General features: G+C 43.6%; 1 protein-coding gene across 1 annotated transcript in view; it reads right to left on the bottom strand.

The window, feature by feature from the left end:
• Positions 1 to 506: 506 nt before the first annotated feature.
• MTHFD1L (methylenetetrahydrofolate dehydrogenase (NADP+ dependent) 1 like) overlaps positions 507 to 16,289 on the bottom strand; it is a 182,248-nt gene continuing 166,465 nt past the window's right edge. Inside the window, exons 28-29 of the mRNA XM_063098373.1 lie at positions 6,687 to 6,808; positions 507 to 799 (exon numbers count right to left, since the gene is read on the bottom strand). Of these exons, the coding sequence (XP_062954443.1) occupies positions 6,719 to 6,808 (90 nt within the window). The 3' untranslated portion in view covers positions 507 to 799; positions 6,687 to 6,718. The remainder of the gene's footprint in view (positions 800 to 6,686; positions 6,809 to 16,289) is intronic.

Genomic DNA, 16,289 nt, shown 5'->3' with positions numbered 1-16,289 from the left:
CCGTGGGTTCGGATCCTATATAGGAATGGCCGGTGCACTCACTGGCTGAGTGCTGGTCACGAAAAAGACAAAAAAAAAAAAAAAAAAAAGATAAGTGAAATAAACCTTGCTGGCCCTGAAAAATAGCTTTGGATATACAAGGGTATCTCAAAAAGTTTGTGGAAAAATAAAATTGAAAGGTAGTAAGAATTTTTCCACAAACTTTTTGAAGTACCCGCAAATGATGCACTCAGATCCAAGAGATTTTATGAGTCTCCAACAGTCAGAAGATTTCACAATTGTTTATTTCCCTCTGTCTGTTATTTCCTTTCTTGTCATGTTCATTCACAATTTTCCAGGTAATCGGTATCAGGAAACAAACCCCAACTGCTTCACAAGAACAGTTATCTCTAAAGAGCAGAGAGTTTTATCTGACACTGAAAACTTGCTGGTTGGTTTTCTAGATACATGTTTATTTTCAGTTCAAACAGAAAATAGACAACTCCATAGTGGAAAATGTTACCTTTCAGTTCATACTCTTTTAATCCCTTGGTCCCCATAAAATAAACATTCTAAAGTATATGCAGTCGGAAATAATGTAAACTCTGCAGAAACAGAAAATAAATTAGTCTCTTCCAGACTTGGTGGAGGTCCTTTTGCTGAACACTACACTCTGACGCAAACAGAATCTGTCTTGAACGAAGAAGAAATCTCTGCCCTATTTCGCCATTTCTCTAACATTGCATAACAGGCATATTTCAAATTCACTTTCTTCTCCAATTACAGCAAAAAGGCAAGGAGCACTTTGTGTTTCAGGAACCTGAAACAAACAAAAAAAAAGTTTCAGTGGTTTAAGAACAAATTTTCCCCTGGTGTTAAACTGTTAATGTTACAGTTCTCAAGTCTGAGGCCAAAAGAAAATTCAAGAGCACAGAAGTGATTCTGTTCTCAAGGCAAGGCTGGGATCATTGTTTGGGATATTTGACTTATAAGAAGTAGAGAATCCGATTCTGCACCACTTTGTCACCAAGAGTCACCCCGGTTACTGCATGCAGCATTTTGAACTTCCCAAGCAATTTACTTGGGGAACATGGCAGAATTTCCATGGTTTCCAAATTTGGGATCTATAGTCTCCAAGATGCTGGAATTAGAACGTTTGGGATTTTAGATTAGGAATCCAGTTGCCTTGGATTTTTTGTTTCTCATTTATATAGTAAGAACAGAAAGCAAATACTGAAAAATGCATTTAGGATAATATGGAAGTGAATGGACCTGGAACTACTAATTATTGTTAAAGCTCTGTTGCTTTCTCTTGAAGAATATTAAGATTCTTTGCCATTCTTGAATCCTACAAGCTTTTAGAAAGAGAAGTAATCAAACTACATTTTAAAAACACGAAACAAGGGCCGAGCCCGTGGCGCACTCGGGAGAGTGCAGCGCTGGGAGCGTGGCGACGCTCCCGCCACGGGTTCAGATCCTATATAGGAATGGCCGGTGCACTCACTGGCTGAGTGCCGGTCACGAAAATGACAAAAAAAAAACAAAAAACACGAAACAAAAAAAACACCTAAATCCCAGGGAAAAAAATGTGTTCACCATTCCAGGAAAATTGTAAATGCAAGTTTGTGGCCTTTAATCTGATTTATACATGGAAGGATTTATCTGTTGGGCCAAGAGAGTTCAAACTCTGCTGAAATCCAGCAAGCTGGCCTCCCATAGATAACTGAAAGGGCTGGAGCCAGGGAGGAGGCTTAGTTAGTTTCAAAACAGAAGACAGTGATGAAGAGAGGGGACAAGGAACTTCAAATACTCCCCTAACATCTGATTCAAGTCAGGGGAGTAAACAGAAAACAGAAGTAGAGCAAGTATAATAAACATTAACAAAAAGAAAATAGTTTAGATGTTAGGAAGGGAGGTTTGGTTGGTGCAGACTTCGCCCCTCCACTCAGAGACATGGCCAGCCTCACTTCGGTGGCTCTGGTGACCCTGAACGTGAGGGTCAGTGATGCCTGGGGATGGGAGGGGGGTGGGCTAAGTGGACTAGAGATGACCCCTGGCTTGGCAAAGCAAAGCTGAGCAGGCTTTCCATGCTCCAGAGGCGGGCGGTGGAAGACCCGCTGATCAGACACATTACCTTCGAGTCCCATGGTTTTGTGTTTAAAGGGGCTTAGGGTCTGTGGTCCTGCATTTGAAGAAAACTTGAAGGATTGGCAAAAGTAAAGGAAGTCTGATTACAGATGAAAAAATCAGAGATGCACTAGCTAAGGTGAGAATGTAAAAATGAAACAGTTGCTTATTCAGTGGCGGGGGCGGTGGGAACCAACTGCAGAAGTTTATTCAGTGGGAGAATATTATGGAAGATGGAACACATAAAATAATCTCTTTTGCTGTGGGAATTATAAGAAATTGAAATGTGCCAAGAAAAAGTTTATTTTAAAGGAATTAAGAATTTCACAATTGTCACCTAAGTTCCAAAACATTCCGTTTTAGTTAGATAGGGGAGATTTAATTATCACCATCTTTTAGATGCCAGTGAGGATGAGTAAAGCAGTTTGGACTGCCTGGTGATGGAAAGGGAGAGGCACATGCTCTATCCCAGGGATGGCTCAGGGGGACAAGCTGAGGCCCCGTCTTCTGGAAGCACAATGGCAATGAACAATTTTTGAGCTCTTTTGTGAAAAGAAAGTTTCAAGACCCAAATCATAAAGCCCGAGTGCTTTCCCAGGGCACCTTGCAACCCTGTGGTTTGTAACCTGGTATAGAACAGACTTTGTCCACGGGAGGGCTGGCACGTAGCAACTCGAGATTAATTTATGATTATTAAATATCATTGAAAATTTCTGCCCTAAAGGTAGTGTATGGAAGAAATGAGTTGGTTTTATACTTTCCTCTGTATGTGTAATTCAAAAAAAGCAATTCTTTGGTAAATAACTAACATTTATAGCAGGACCTGAGTAAATCTGATTCCCTACTAACCATAACTTTGCCAGTTAAGTAAGGGAGTATTTGAATTCTTCAGAAAATCTGCCAGACTTTATTGTGTTCATTTGGATCCTGCCAAGGCTCAGAAATATGATAAAGGCTCAGAATGAGAAACCAGAAGAGGGGGTTAAAATCCACCCCCCAAATCCAATCATCTTCAAACAAAAGACTGAACAGTAATATGCAGGATCAATTTCATTGGGACAAACAACTTATTTTGATTACTTCTATTCAGTGACATCCAAAAGAATGAATCACGCCCTTATTCTAACAATAGTGAAAGCACTACAGGGACGTCTTGGGAAGAAGGAGCTCAGATTCTTGTGATTTCTTGGCATGTCATGTTCACATTCAGTCTTACACAATTTCCTAGAGGGTGAGGTAGGCGAGAATGGCGAGGAAAGGGGAGGAAGGAAAGCAGTCATCAACCGAGTGCAATATTCTTCCCATGTGGGACACGTCTCTGACATGCTCCTCCAGGAACAGTGAGTGTGCCGCTCTGAAAATGAGTGTCCAGAACTATCTATAGTCTGATTCTTATGTGAGCAAAGTGAGCCAGCCAGATGTTTCCTTTTCAGATGCCCAAATTTGTCCATGCTGACTGTCGTCCAAGATTTCACATTTTTATTTTATGAATTTTTAATAGCTACAGACCGTTGACTATTAGCAGAAATGGTTCCTGATTACTATACATAAGAGGGCACAGGAAACAGAAAGGATGTCTGCTGGATCATTATACTGAGGAGTCATGGCGAGGGAATGTTTGCTTTGGATAATGGTTTATCATAGGACACTGGATCTGTTTTCAATTGTTCAAGTGGGGTCAAATGATGGGTTTTGAACCACTGCCACCATGCCTAGAACAGTGTTTAGCAGTTCACAAGGAAGAAAAAAGCCTTGGATAAATGGGGTGGAAGGTGGGGGGAATGCCATTCAATTACAGAATTAAGAGATAGCCCTATTATATATACCTTGACTAAAAAGAATTTTGACAAAGTCATAGCTTTTAAAGCCCCAATAATTATCTTAGTTATAGAACCCCCCCCCAAAACAAAACAAAAAACCCCAAACACTCTGTTATCCCCAAATACCTGTCTGGTCAAATAGCTAGTATTATCCTTCTGGATGGGCCAAAGTTCATTTAGCCTGTGACTGAAATTAAAAGGGCATCCTTCGGTTTGGGCTTAAAGGACGGGAAGAGACAGAGCAAGCAGTGGAGTCTTAGCTTTGGTAGTTATTAGTGGTGCGACTTGAGCTAACTGCCGACCCCTCTGGGCCAGAGTTTTCACAGCTCTGAATCAAAACCACTACTGGTTTCACAGGGATAACGTCAGCATGAAATGTAATGGGGTGGCAAAATGACACATGGTAGCTAGGTGGCAAAATGACACCATGCAGCAGGACGGCAGCTCCACTGTCTCCCAGCTACCAGTAGCTCTCGGCGACCACATAGGAAGGGCAGATTCTCTTTCAGCCTCTGTGGCCTGATGGGACGCCGCCTGCTTCCTGGGGTGCTGTGGCCGTCCACAGGAGGTGCCTAGCACAGTTCCTGGCAGACTGGAGGTCGCTACCACAGGCCAGCGTCCTGACCCGCAAGCCCCTGCTCAATCTTAAATAAAATCTGGAAGAAGCCTTGTTAGGGAACACAAGTATCTTAAGCAGTGAAGAATTTAAGTGTATGCGTAGTAAAGGTGAGGACATGTCATTACTGAGTCTTAACTGCAATAATTAAGGTGTGATTGGGGCTCATATGACCTACTTGGAGAGCAATGGAAACTGACCAAAAAGCTGAGAGAGAGAATTGTATAAACCCGTTCTGGAGAAAAATGACAAATGGCAGAAATGTAGCATAATGGGGTCCTGACATAAAAAGTGAGATTAGTTAGGACCGAGGTCAATTTTCGGTTTAAAAGGAATGATATTGTTATTTTCCTAAGGCCAGCTGGGAAATCCAAGACATTCACAACACACAAAGTCATATCAAAAGACCAAAATAACACCGTTACCAAAGCTCAAGTTTATGGGTTTCTTTGTTAAACTAGTCTCTCTTATTTCACTTTCTGGAGTTTTCTTTTTCAGAAATGATGAAGATATAACACGTGGTTGTGGCTAGAGCTTATTAGAGCTCCCACTTCTTAGCTAAAAACACACACAAACACCACACATACCTTGTTTTAATGTAATTTCATTTAAGTGGTCTCTTACCTTTCTCATCATAACCAGGACTTTAGTGTTTTAGTAAAAAAGACTTACAAAACCAAAACAACAACAACAACAAAATCCCGCATGTTGACTCCTGGCAGTGAAGCACAGGACAAAGTCCTGTGGGCCTGGCCTAACTCAGAGACAGCTGGAGGAAGGGTCTTCAGGGAAAGGAAGCTCATGGAGAAGGCCCTGAAGATGCTGGCAAGAGGAAGGCTTCTGAGGGAGGAATGCCTCTCGAGAATATGGGGAGGATCTATGGAGTGTTTGATCTATGGGGTGGGGAAAGCAGCCCAAGCCTTTCAAACTTCCGCTTGGGGGTTGTCCAGGGAGGAGGGTTTTTTCTTTATGATGGGGAATTAGGACAGTAGCCAGCAAGTGTGGCTGTAGCACTGAGGGACGGACATGAATAAGACCAAGAGTCCCCAGCTCTGGGCTGCCTAAGACAGCTCATGTCAGGCCCAACCTGGTACTGTGCAGGCCTCGAGCCATCAAGTGGCCTAATTTCTGCTGCCCTGTCCTTCCTGGGACTCACAGGACCCTCTGAATTAGGCAGTCTGTCCCATCTCTATGTGTCTTTCCAGTGCATGGGAGACTAATACAACTGCTGTGCCACAGTCCAGTGTGATGGGTTGAATTATAGTCCCCTCCCACCCCCCTGGGCCCCAAATGTACTGAAGTCCTAACCCTGGGCAGCTGTAGCAGTGACTTTATTTGGAAATAGGGTCTTTGCAGCGTAATCAAGTTAAGATGAGGTCATTATGGTGGGTCTGAATCCAATATGACTGGTGGCCTTAAAAGAAGGGGAGAAGGCCATGTGAATACACAGACACCCAGGGAGAATGCTATGTGACCAGAAGTAGAGATGGGAGTGATGCAGCTGCACGCTGAGGACATCAGGGATTGGTGGCCACTACCAGCTGCTAGGAAGAAGCAAGGAAGGATTCCACCCAGAGTCTCAGAGGAAGCATGGCCCAGCTGACACTGTGACTTTGGACTTCTGCCTCCAGAACTTCAGGAGAACAAATTTTTGTTGTTTTAAATCACCCAGTTTGTGATTCTTTCTTATGGCAGCCCTAGGAAATGAAAACACTGAGATACTTCTATCACATGATGCTAACTCTGTACCAGGAGATATGTATTGGAAAGGTAGCAAGTTATTCTTTTAAAATTACAGCAGATAATTGGCTGTAATTCTGGAAAATGAACAATGATTTTATAGGGTTCCTTTGTTATGGCCAGACATGCTCTGAAAAAATCTATATTCAGAGATGACATGATATGACTTTCACAGGACTCAAGTCCAGGTAAGGGCCTGAGTCCAGAACATCTAATGCATATCCACACCCAGGAGTGGATCCAAGTCGTGGAAAGTCATTAGGTAGGAATTTGTAGTAACCAGTGAAGGAAATTACTTATCAGATCACTTTCACAATAAGTATCTGAAAGGCAAACAAAACAAAAAAAGAATTTGAACTGAAAGAAAAAACGAAAGAAAAGAAAGTAAAAACACAACAGCCTACCTGAAATTGGGTCTTGGGAGAGTCTCATTCACTTAGAATAAGCCTTTAACTTGCTCTGTGTCTGTATCAAGATCTATATCATAAAAGCAGGGCCGAGTGGGCAGTCCTGGCATCGTGCTCATCTGGAGAAAACAAAGCGTCATACTTAGCAAATGCTACAAAAGTGATCACATGAATATCGTACATCTGGTGACACAAATTAGCCGTATAATTCAATACAGCCTCATAAAACTTTAGGTTATATATACACGTATCTCTTTAAATTTACCATCTGCTTTTTCAATTTTTTTCCTTTATTTGGGAAGCTGGCCGATACAGGGATCCAACTGCACACCGTGGTGTTATTGGGCCACACTGTATCGGCACCGCACCCTGACTGACTGAGCTAACTGGCCAGCGTGCTTTTTCACTCTTTAAAGAAATGAAGTAGAAAAGGCAAATGCCAACTTCCTGAACATTTAGACCATCCGCCTGACCCCACGGTCTCACAACATGCCATAGCTACAAAGCAGTGACTTTCTAAACCTTTCCTTCTGAATCATGTCTTTGTGCTGAATCCCAATAAAGATGAGCCCCTCTGATGAAGTGGGGGGCAGGTATGGGTGGAGTGAACAGTGGGCTCCTCATCCCCAAGACACATTTGTGTAAAACCTATGGCTTCTGGAGCAGTTTGAGAATGCCTGTTCTCCAGATACCAATCATCCTGGCCTGCCTTAATACCAGTAACTAATGTGTACCAAACTCGTTTTGTGCTAGGCACTGTGCTAAGTGCTTTACCTATTTTATCCTCTCAACAACCTGCAAGGTGGATACTTTTGTTATATACATTTTACAAGGGAGGAAACTGAGGTTTAGAGGGGTAAGTCACTTGCTTGAAGTTGCACAGGTAAGTGGCAAAGCAGACAATTTGGCCCTACGTCTGTAATCTCAAATTACTCATTTCACCATGACTGTACCACTGCCACCACTTATGCCACCTCTGTGGCAGTTTGAGGGCTTTACAAGGATGGTGTCATTAAGTTTTCCCAGCACTCTACGAAACAGGTGCTAATTTTAGCCTCACTTTATAGGTGAGGACAGAAGACATTTAGGCACCCAGGCAAGCAGGTGCTCAAGGACACACGGCTAGTTAGTGGTGGAGACAGGATTAAAACCAGGTCCTAGCTGCTTTGCTGCACTGAGTCTAGTGAGAGATCTTCAAAGTTGCTTCGTTCACCTGCATCAGCAACCCCTGGTGCACCCCCCTGCTGCTCCTCATGCTCTGAAACGCTGCTCTAGGATCCAGACTGTGGCTCCCGCCCTTGCCATTTCAGTATTTCCTATTGTGCTTAAAGCGCACCATACAAATATGCTGGGTCCAGGTGTCGGGGGAGACACCGGGGCCCTGCTAGGCCTGCTCTTCAAGGGAGATGAGTGCCGTGTCACAACTCCTGCTTGCCCTGCCAACAATGCCCGTCATGAGATGAAGCTGAGAAGCAGCCAGTTGCTAGCAGCAGCCAGCGTCTGCCCACTTCTTCCCACAGGCAGGAGGTTCTCAGCAGAAAAGGAACCTTGATATGGCCCACAGAAGAGAACTCAGCTCTCTCATTCCCCACTTGCTTTCTGCAGGGACATGGGATTTCCCTCCTCACCATCCTTTCCTCCTCCCAGGGTGTTTAGAGACTCTTGCTACTCAAGGGTGGGGTGGGGGCGCTGGAGTGTCTGCGGACCAGGAGTGCATGCATCACCTGAGAGAGCCTGTTAGAGATTCAGAATCTGAGACCTCACCCTAGACCTGCTGGATCAGAATCTGCAATTGGAACACATCACCAGGGGATTCGGCTGCACACTGGAGTTGAGAAGCGCTGACTTGGCTGATGTGGAAGAGAAAGCTCCCTGGGGAAGGGGAGAGAAAACCCTGCTGGTGCTACGTCTCCTTCTGGCCCCAGTAGCGGGTGAGAGAACCCTGTGCACCTGCTGGCTTCAATAACCAACCCCTTCCCTGCCCAGCCGGCACTCAAAGAGAGTGAGAGGGGAGTGTAGGGGGTGGGTGAGGCGTGGCTGAACACATAAAACACTGTGATGTATGGTGGCTGGCGCTTGTCCTGTTAATTGCACAGGACTGTCCTTCAGGTGTATGATGGGCTGGAAAGGCTTCTGAGGCCTGCCTGGAATTTAAGTACTGTTCATAACATGCCTATGAGAAAATGCATTCTGAGTTCCAAACAATTAACTACAACTAATTTTTTGGCACACACCTGCTTGTAGGTGGGGACTTCCTGTATTTTAAAGCTTTAGGCATGTAGATGGCCACCTGAAGTGAATGTTCCTAGCAGGGTGATAACTTTTTCTCTGGTTACTACTACTCTGGCTGCACATCACCGAGGAGACCCTAGAAAGAAAACCACACTTACCACTTTGGTGCTGGGACATCAAACACAAAGGTCATTGGAGAGAATGGTGCATATTTTTTTTCAGTTGCCTGGGTTACAACTCATGCCAGGTCCTCTACAGCAATTTTCCTGCCTAAATGAATTCTAGAGCATCTTTTGGCATTTACAGAAGGCATTTTAAGATGCCTCTATAATGTGTGTGGTGCTTCTAATGAATCTGGAAAAAGGAACAGCATTTTATAGTCCGGGGGAAAGAAATCAATGATCAGAGGGGAGTCTGGGCTTCTGGTCAAGATGGCAGAATAGACAGTCCCCAGCATCACTCTCTTCCACAAATCAGCCAATTTACAACTATATAAAAGCAACAACAGCCAAGCTGGGGCCACTAAGCTTAGGGGAAGAGGAGGAGAGACCTATGGAGTACATGAAGGTGGGAGAAGCCACAAGGAGAAAGAGAAAAATCTGCTCCAACCATTTCCAGCTGTGGCCACTTTAAGACTGGAGCTGCTGAATGCATGGAGCTGCTGAGTGCATGGAGCTGCTGAGTGCTGCAGCTGTGCCCTTTGGATGAAGGTGCTTGGAGGCGGCAGGGAACAAGAGGGCCTTGGTGGCTTCCAGGCCAGCAAGACCACTAATAGGGTTCCTGTGGACCCACATAGGAGCGAGGAGTCACAACAACTGAAAAAAAGAAGCCACTCAGAGGCTGGTGAGTCATTGCAAGGGACCAGTGCACAGCCCATCCCATGGGAAGTGTTTGGAGCATGGGGAGTGGGGGAGACAGGCCCACCAGGGGAGCACTGGGGCACAGCAAGGACAGCTGACTAGCACCAATCAGCAAAGGACCACTCAGAGGGGACTGCTCAGAAATATAGAATTGCATGGGGTGCAGTTTGATGAAAAGACTCAGACCCAGATCAGAGTTTCTATACAACACAGGTGCACCAGGTCTTTGGAGAGCTGGAAGTACCTATGAAGTCAACCATTAAAACCTGAGCTGCAGAAAAAGCCTTCCCTAGGAAATCAGCAGCAAAGCAGCAATTTAGCTCAACCACACAGCTCAAGTACTGGTCCCCACAGGAAGTTCCCCCCTTCTAGAAGTAAGCAAAGGACAAAAAATTAGTTCTGGCCCAGGCATAATGCCAGCACCTAGGGTCCCACCTAGGGACCTGAGGCATGGATCTGGGGACCAGACGCCCCCCCCCAATCAGGCACACCACAGTGCCTCAGGGACCCCCCCCTGGGAATCTGAGGTATGGAGCTGGAAACTGGACCACCCTCCCACAACCAGGCACACCGCCAGTGCCTCGGGGGCCCCCTGAGGCATGGAGACCCCCAGGGACCTGAGGCATGGATCTGGGAACCAGCCCCCCCCCCACAACCAGGCACCCTGCCAGTGCCACGGAGCATGCCATAAACATCACCTCCATGTGGGTGGCCCATCACAGCCACCATAATAACCATGGCTGCCGTGAAAGTGGCTAGGCGTCACAACCACCATGTAGATGGTCCACCAGCCACTGGAGTGCACTGACACAAGGAGAGTCACCAGCAGAGACTAAAGTAAAGAACAGGATGTCCTTCTCCACAAAGCCCCTTCCAGAGTGACAGAAGAAGCATCTGCTCTACAATAATATTGGGGACCTCAACACACCTCTCAGCATTGGACAGATCATCTAGGCAACAAATCAACAGAGTAACCATTATTCCTTCAGAAGGAGAAAAGAAATCTAGGGTAATTTGGGGGGGGAGGGGGAGGAAGAGGGGGAGAGATTGGACAAGGGGCATAAAGAATAAGTATGATTTGTAACAATATATATGCAAGTAATATTGATTTGATCAACATGTCAATGCTGAACCCCCAAAATATGTATAATCAATTATGATTCAATAAAAATTAAAAAACAAACAAATGAAAATGATCATATTCGGCCACAGTGATGCTGCCCCATTTCTTAAGTCTCTAGGTCAAAGGCATGATTTACTAGCAAGAATGTCACCTAGATGCTCTGGCTGCTGCTGCTTCTGAGGCTGCAACACCATTCATTCTAGGGCAGAATTCAGTATGAGGAAGGTTAAGTGTAAACTCACCTGGGCTGACAGAACCCAAGAAGAACTCTGAAGGCTTGTATATGAGTCCGTCTGCCCAAAGCTACAGATGGAAGATTCTACTGTAGATAACACAGTCCTACAGCATGTTTATTTACATGCTATTTTTATAGACACGAAAACTCAACTCTCCACTGTTAACTTTCAGCTGATAAAAGACCAAGACCAACAAAGGCAGAGTATGATTTGTGCAGTTCCTGGAGTGGTATCCACTAGCAGCAATAAATCAGAACATGCATCTTTGGGTCATTCTGATTCTGCCGCAAAACTGGGAGCTAAAACTAGCCAAAGTATTAAATGGTAGCAAGTGTGAAATGTCCTTCCTCTATTTTCAGCTTACTTCTCTCAAGTGAGTTCAATCAGAAGACTCCTATGTTCCCTTCCAATGATGCAACACTCACTTCCAAGAAGCATGATTACTTATTTGGGATAAGCAACAACAGAAATCACAAAGAATCTGTAGAGCCGAGAGACTCCCTGACCTGGGAATAAACAGCCATCTCCAATAAGTCTACTTTCAAAATAAAACTTCTTCTGCTGAGCAAACACAACATGGAATTGTGCTAACAACACCTTATACATTCACATCAAATTCTCTCCCAATAAAAAGCTTATCAAAGGATTGTAACCCCCAGACAAGAGTCCATACAGCACTACAGGAAAAAAAGAATCCACACAGCCCTTGGGCACTGACCTCTGGCCACACGCCTGAGTCAGTGGTGATCTACGTTGACTTTATGTGTGTGCCCTCTAAGGAGGCCTCCTGCTTAAAATAACTAAGAAGCTACTAAATTGTACTTGTCATGCTTCATTAATTAATTCTTTTACAAAGGCTGAAAAACATGAGCTTTTGCCCTTCGTGATCTTAATTTTAACTACAATAAATCTCCCAAATCTTTTCTGATTTTGGATTAACATTATTTTGGAAAAATGATGAGTTCTATCAATAGCCTTTATGAACATACATTAAAGATCAGTAAAGAAAAAATAGTCAAAGTTAAAACTAGTCTTTAAGAAGCAAAAGAATATTCTTGACATGAGTAGAAAAATTACTAAAAATTCTGTTTCAGAAAGTGACAGAACCATAGTTTCTAACCATAATTTTCTCAACCAAAATATTGTAATTAGTTTTGTTGTGTTTGTGAAATAATTTATTTTCTGATTTCTCCTTAAATCTACTACCTTTTCCTACTGAATAAATAATCTAGTTTTATTTTGGTTCAGAAAATAAATAGCATTCCAAGAGAGACAGACCGCACCAAGTAGACCATTGGGACACACTGGGACTCATGTCAAGTCATTCTATACTTTTTAGTTAAGGAAAAAAAAAAGTTTTTCATTCTTTACTTTTTATATCAAAAGAATGAACTCAATAAATTCCTAACTTATGACTTCCCAAGATGGAAGTCATGTTCAATTACTACAAAAATGACCATATTGTCCTAACATACTGTGCCAGTACTACATAGCTCAAATTATTCCAATTTATTTCAGTGGCCTTGAACAAAAGGCTGAGTACAGTTATTCTTCTCGTGTTTTGTAAAAGAGACTGTAAATCTCTTCTAGTGGTAAAAAGCCTGTCCTTAACTAATTTTTCTATTATTTTTAAAAATTTACTTAAAAAATACTTTCAACATAGAAGTAAAAAAAAAAGTCCCCCCCAATACTTCTTCCCAGAGGTAACCCCTGGGAAACTTCTTGTGTAAATTCCCAGGTAATTTCCTATTCCTATGTAAGCAATGTGTCTATATAATGTATATTTCTATAGTTATATACAGAAATTGGATAATAATTCTACATGTACAAATTTTGAATTTGATTTTGGTGAGATTACTATTTAAAATTGGTACTTTGGGATAATTTCTATACAAGGGAAGACTGCTGGAGGCAGTGGAGTCAGGAAGAGTTGTCATTGGCGACATTTTATATGTAAAGCTAATGTCTGCTTCTTGAAAAATGAGAGATTGGGGGAGGTCTTTTAGCGGGAAAGAAATATAAAGTGGGAAGGTCTGACTGCCCAGATGTAGACAAAGGAAATGAAGATGTTTGCAAGTTCTTGCCACGGTTTTGGCATAAGTTAAAGAATTCAGATATCACAAAGGACTAACAGTTTTAAATTAAAAGGCTGCTATGTATTTGAGAAGTCTTCCCCACTCCTCCAAATAACCTTTCTTCCTTTTATTTGTCCTGAATATAAGGATGTTCTCCCTCTGGCTGCTTTCACCTATGGTTACCAGGTCTGCCCCCCGCCCCATTCCAAAGCTGCTTCCACATTCTCGAGTATTTGTTATAAGCAACACCCCACTTCTCTGGTACCAATCTTCTTGTATGAGTCTGTTTCTGTTGTTTATAACAAAATACCTGGCACTGGGTAATTTATAAAGAAATGAAATTTATTTCTTACAGCTTTGGAGGCTTGTAAACTCAATATTAAGTAGTTAGGTTCTGGTTTCTGAGAAGCTCATCTCCTGGAAGTCAACTGTGACGTTCTGGGCATGGGTTAGATCCCAAGATCCTACTGGCAATTAAAGCATTATTCTGCCACCCCTATAAGAAGAGAGAAGATGGGAGGGGAGGTGAAGAGAAGGAAGCAGGAAGGGGGTTGGGGTTAACCAACACTGCTTTCACTTAGCCAAGTGAGCTGGTCTTTCTCTTCAAGGAGCTTGTTATCAAAGACTCTGTGCCCAGACCTCCTTGTGCCATGCAATTTAGCATTTCCTTTTTGTTGTCATGTCACCCCCACCACCTGCAAAGCTCCTCCCCAGAGGAAAACTGAACAACATGGAGGGAAATTATATCCATTATTTCAACTCCCCCTTTCTGTGTCTCTTGGGACAGGCCAAGCAGCGGACTGGGGATCCTGGGGCAAGGAAGGAAGGGGAAGCTGCCTTGTCAATGTTCACTGGCCCCACACTTGGCTGGCCAGGGCTTGCTGACTCAGGAAAGAATTTGGCATTACCCTGCCACCTCATTTAACTACTGTAAATACTAGAGGACTCATGCCATAGATTAATTAAATTGTGTCCCCCCAAAGTTCATATATTAGAAGCTTAATCCCCACTGTAACTGCTGAGGGTGGGAAATCCTATTAAGGTAATTGAAAGGTGGGGCTTTGAAGAGGTGACTAGATTGTAGGACCATGCAGTAATGAATGGATTAATAATGGTGGTCAGGGGCATGGTTCTGAGGGCTTTAAAAGGAGAGCACGTGAGACTCTCTCTCTGCTCCACGATTTTCTGCCATGTGAGACCCCTGCATTGCTGTAAAGCTACCACCAAAGAAGACCCTCACCAGATGTGTGCCCTGGACTTTGGACTTCCCAGCCTCAGAAACTGTAAGCAATACATTTCATTTTCTTATAAGTCACCCAGTTCCAGATATTTTGTTATAAGCCACAGAAACAAACTAAGGCACCTCTATTGTTCTGCAATCTATTTTTTAGGTGATCCAGATCAGATCCCAGCTGAATGCTCATGACTTCAGACTGGGTCTGGGAGGGATTTACCGTATATCATGGACTGAATTGTGTCCCCTTGAAATTCAGATGTTGAAACCCTTATCCCTCAATGTGACTATATTTGGAGATAGGGCATTTAATGAGGTGACTAATTAAATGAGGTCATAAGGGTGGGGCCTGAAACCAGAAGGATTGGTGTCTTTTTAAGAAGAAGAGACATCAGGGATGTTCTGGCACAGAGAAAAGGCCATGGGAGGACAGAGAAAGAAGGCATCCATCTGTAAGCCAAAGATAATGGCCTCAGGAGAGACCAACCCCACTGACACCTTGATGGTGGACTTCCAGCCTCCAGAACTGTGAGAAAATAGTTTCTGTTGTTTAAGCCACCCAGTCTGTGGTATTTTGTTACCACAGCCCTAGCAGACTAATATACTGTACTTATGCAGACACTTCCTTCCCTCTATACACTTTTGAGAATATTAATAAAACATGTTTCCACCCTACTTTACTTTCCCCAAATCCTGGACCGAAAGAGTCCTAACCAGGCTACTGGTAAAGACTTCTGTAAGCAGAACATGCTTTCTCATTGCAACGACAGACAGTAAAGAAAGGACCAGGCAGGCGACCCAGCTCTCTGCCACCTTGGTCCTCTCCTAGGTTTCTCCCTACCTTTTTTAGGGGGCTTCCCCAATCCCTCCATCACTGCTGGGGCACCACAGCCACCCAGACCATCCTCATCTAGATTAACGTTGGAGCAGGAAGAAAAAAACTGTGGACCAAATATCTTCGAATCACTCACAAATCACTCTCCCTCTGTCACAAGCACATATACAGTATATTTAAAATAAGGAGAAACACTAAGAAAGCAAGATAATGAATTTTTAAGTTTAACTTTTTACCAAAGTAAATCATGTATATAGCTTAAGAGGTCACATCGTTCCTCCAGCCTTACTGTAAAAAATGACATTCCCTGCCCACCACTGCCCTTCCCCCAGCCCTTCTGCTGAGAGGCAACCACTGTCAATTCCCAGCATGTCCTGTGACCTTTCCCTGCTCTGTCTTGAGAGCTTGCAGTCTCAGATATTATCCACTGGCTTTCTAATATTGGAAATGAAGATTTAGCTCTCTTCCAGCAACCCATGCTCCCCTGCTTTCACTTCCCAACTGTAGAGCTATCATGGCTTTGGTTAGATCAGGATTTATTAGGACTGTGTAAATATTCACAGCAAGGCTATCCTGTACAACTTCTGTTTCTCCTGGAGTTAACGACTGTCTCGTATCTTCACGTGCTTGGCTTTCTCTGTGCCGCTCGCTCCACACCACCATGCCCTCTGACAGCACTGAAAGTCATCCTTTAATATGTTCTCATACAAGACTAGTTTTCCTTGCCACCCCCCTGGAACCCTTCATTGTAGGCCTTCTAAACAAACTGATTAGTGGGCTCTTCCTCACCATACCTTGGTGATTCCCTCCTCCTTCCTATTGTCTTAGTTTCCATTTCCTGGAACCACATTGTGGTGGATATACCATAAGGGGTATGTGCAGGAGAGACACATGACTTACTTCTAACCAATAGAATATGACACACTGTGATGTCTTAGATTCAAGACAGAAACTTTCCTCCTTGCTGGCTCTCAATAAGTGGCTATGTTGTAAGTGAGCCTAAGG

The sequence above is a fragment of the Cynocephalus volans genome, chromosome 5 (genome assembly GCF_027409185.1).
Source record: "Cynocephalus volans isolate mCynVol1 chromosome 5, mCynVol1.pri, whole genome shotgun sequence".
In the NCBI taxonomy this organism is placed as follows: domain Eukaryota; kingdom Metazoa; phylum Chordata; class Mammalia; order Dermoptera; family Cynocephalidae; genus Cynocephalus; species Cynocephalus volans.
Note: the sequence above shows the minus strand (reverse complement) of the source record. Positions and strands in the feature narration are given on the sequence as shown.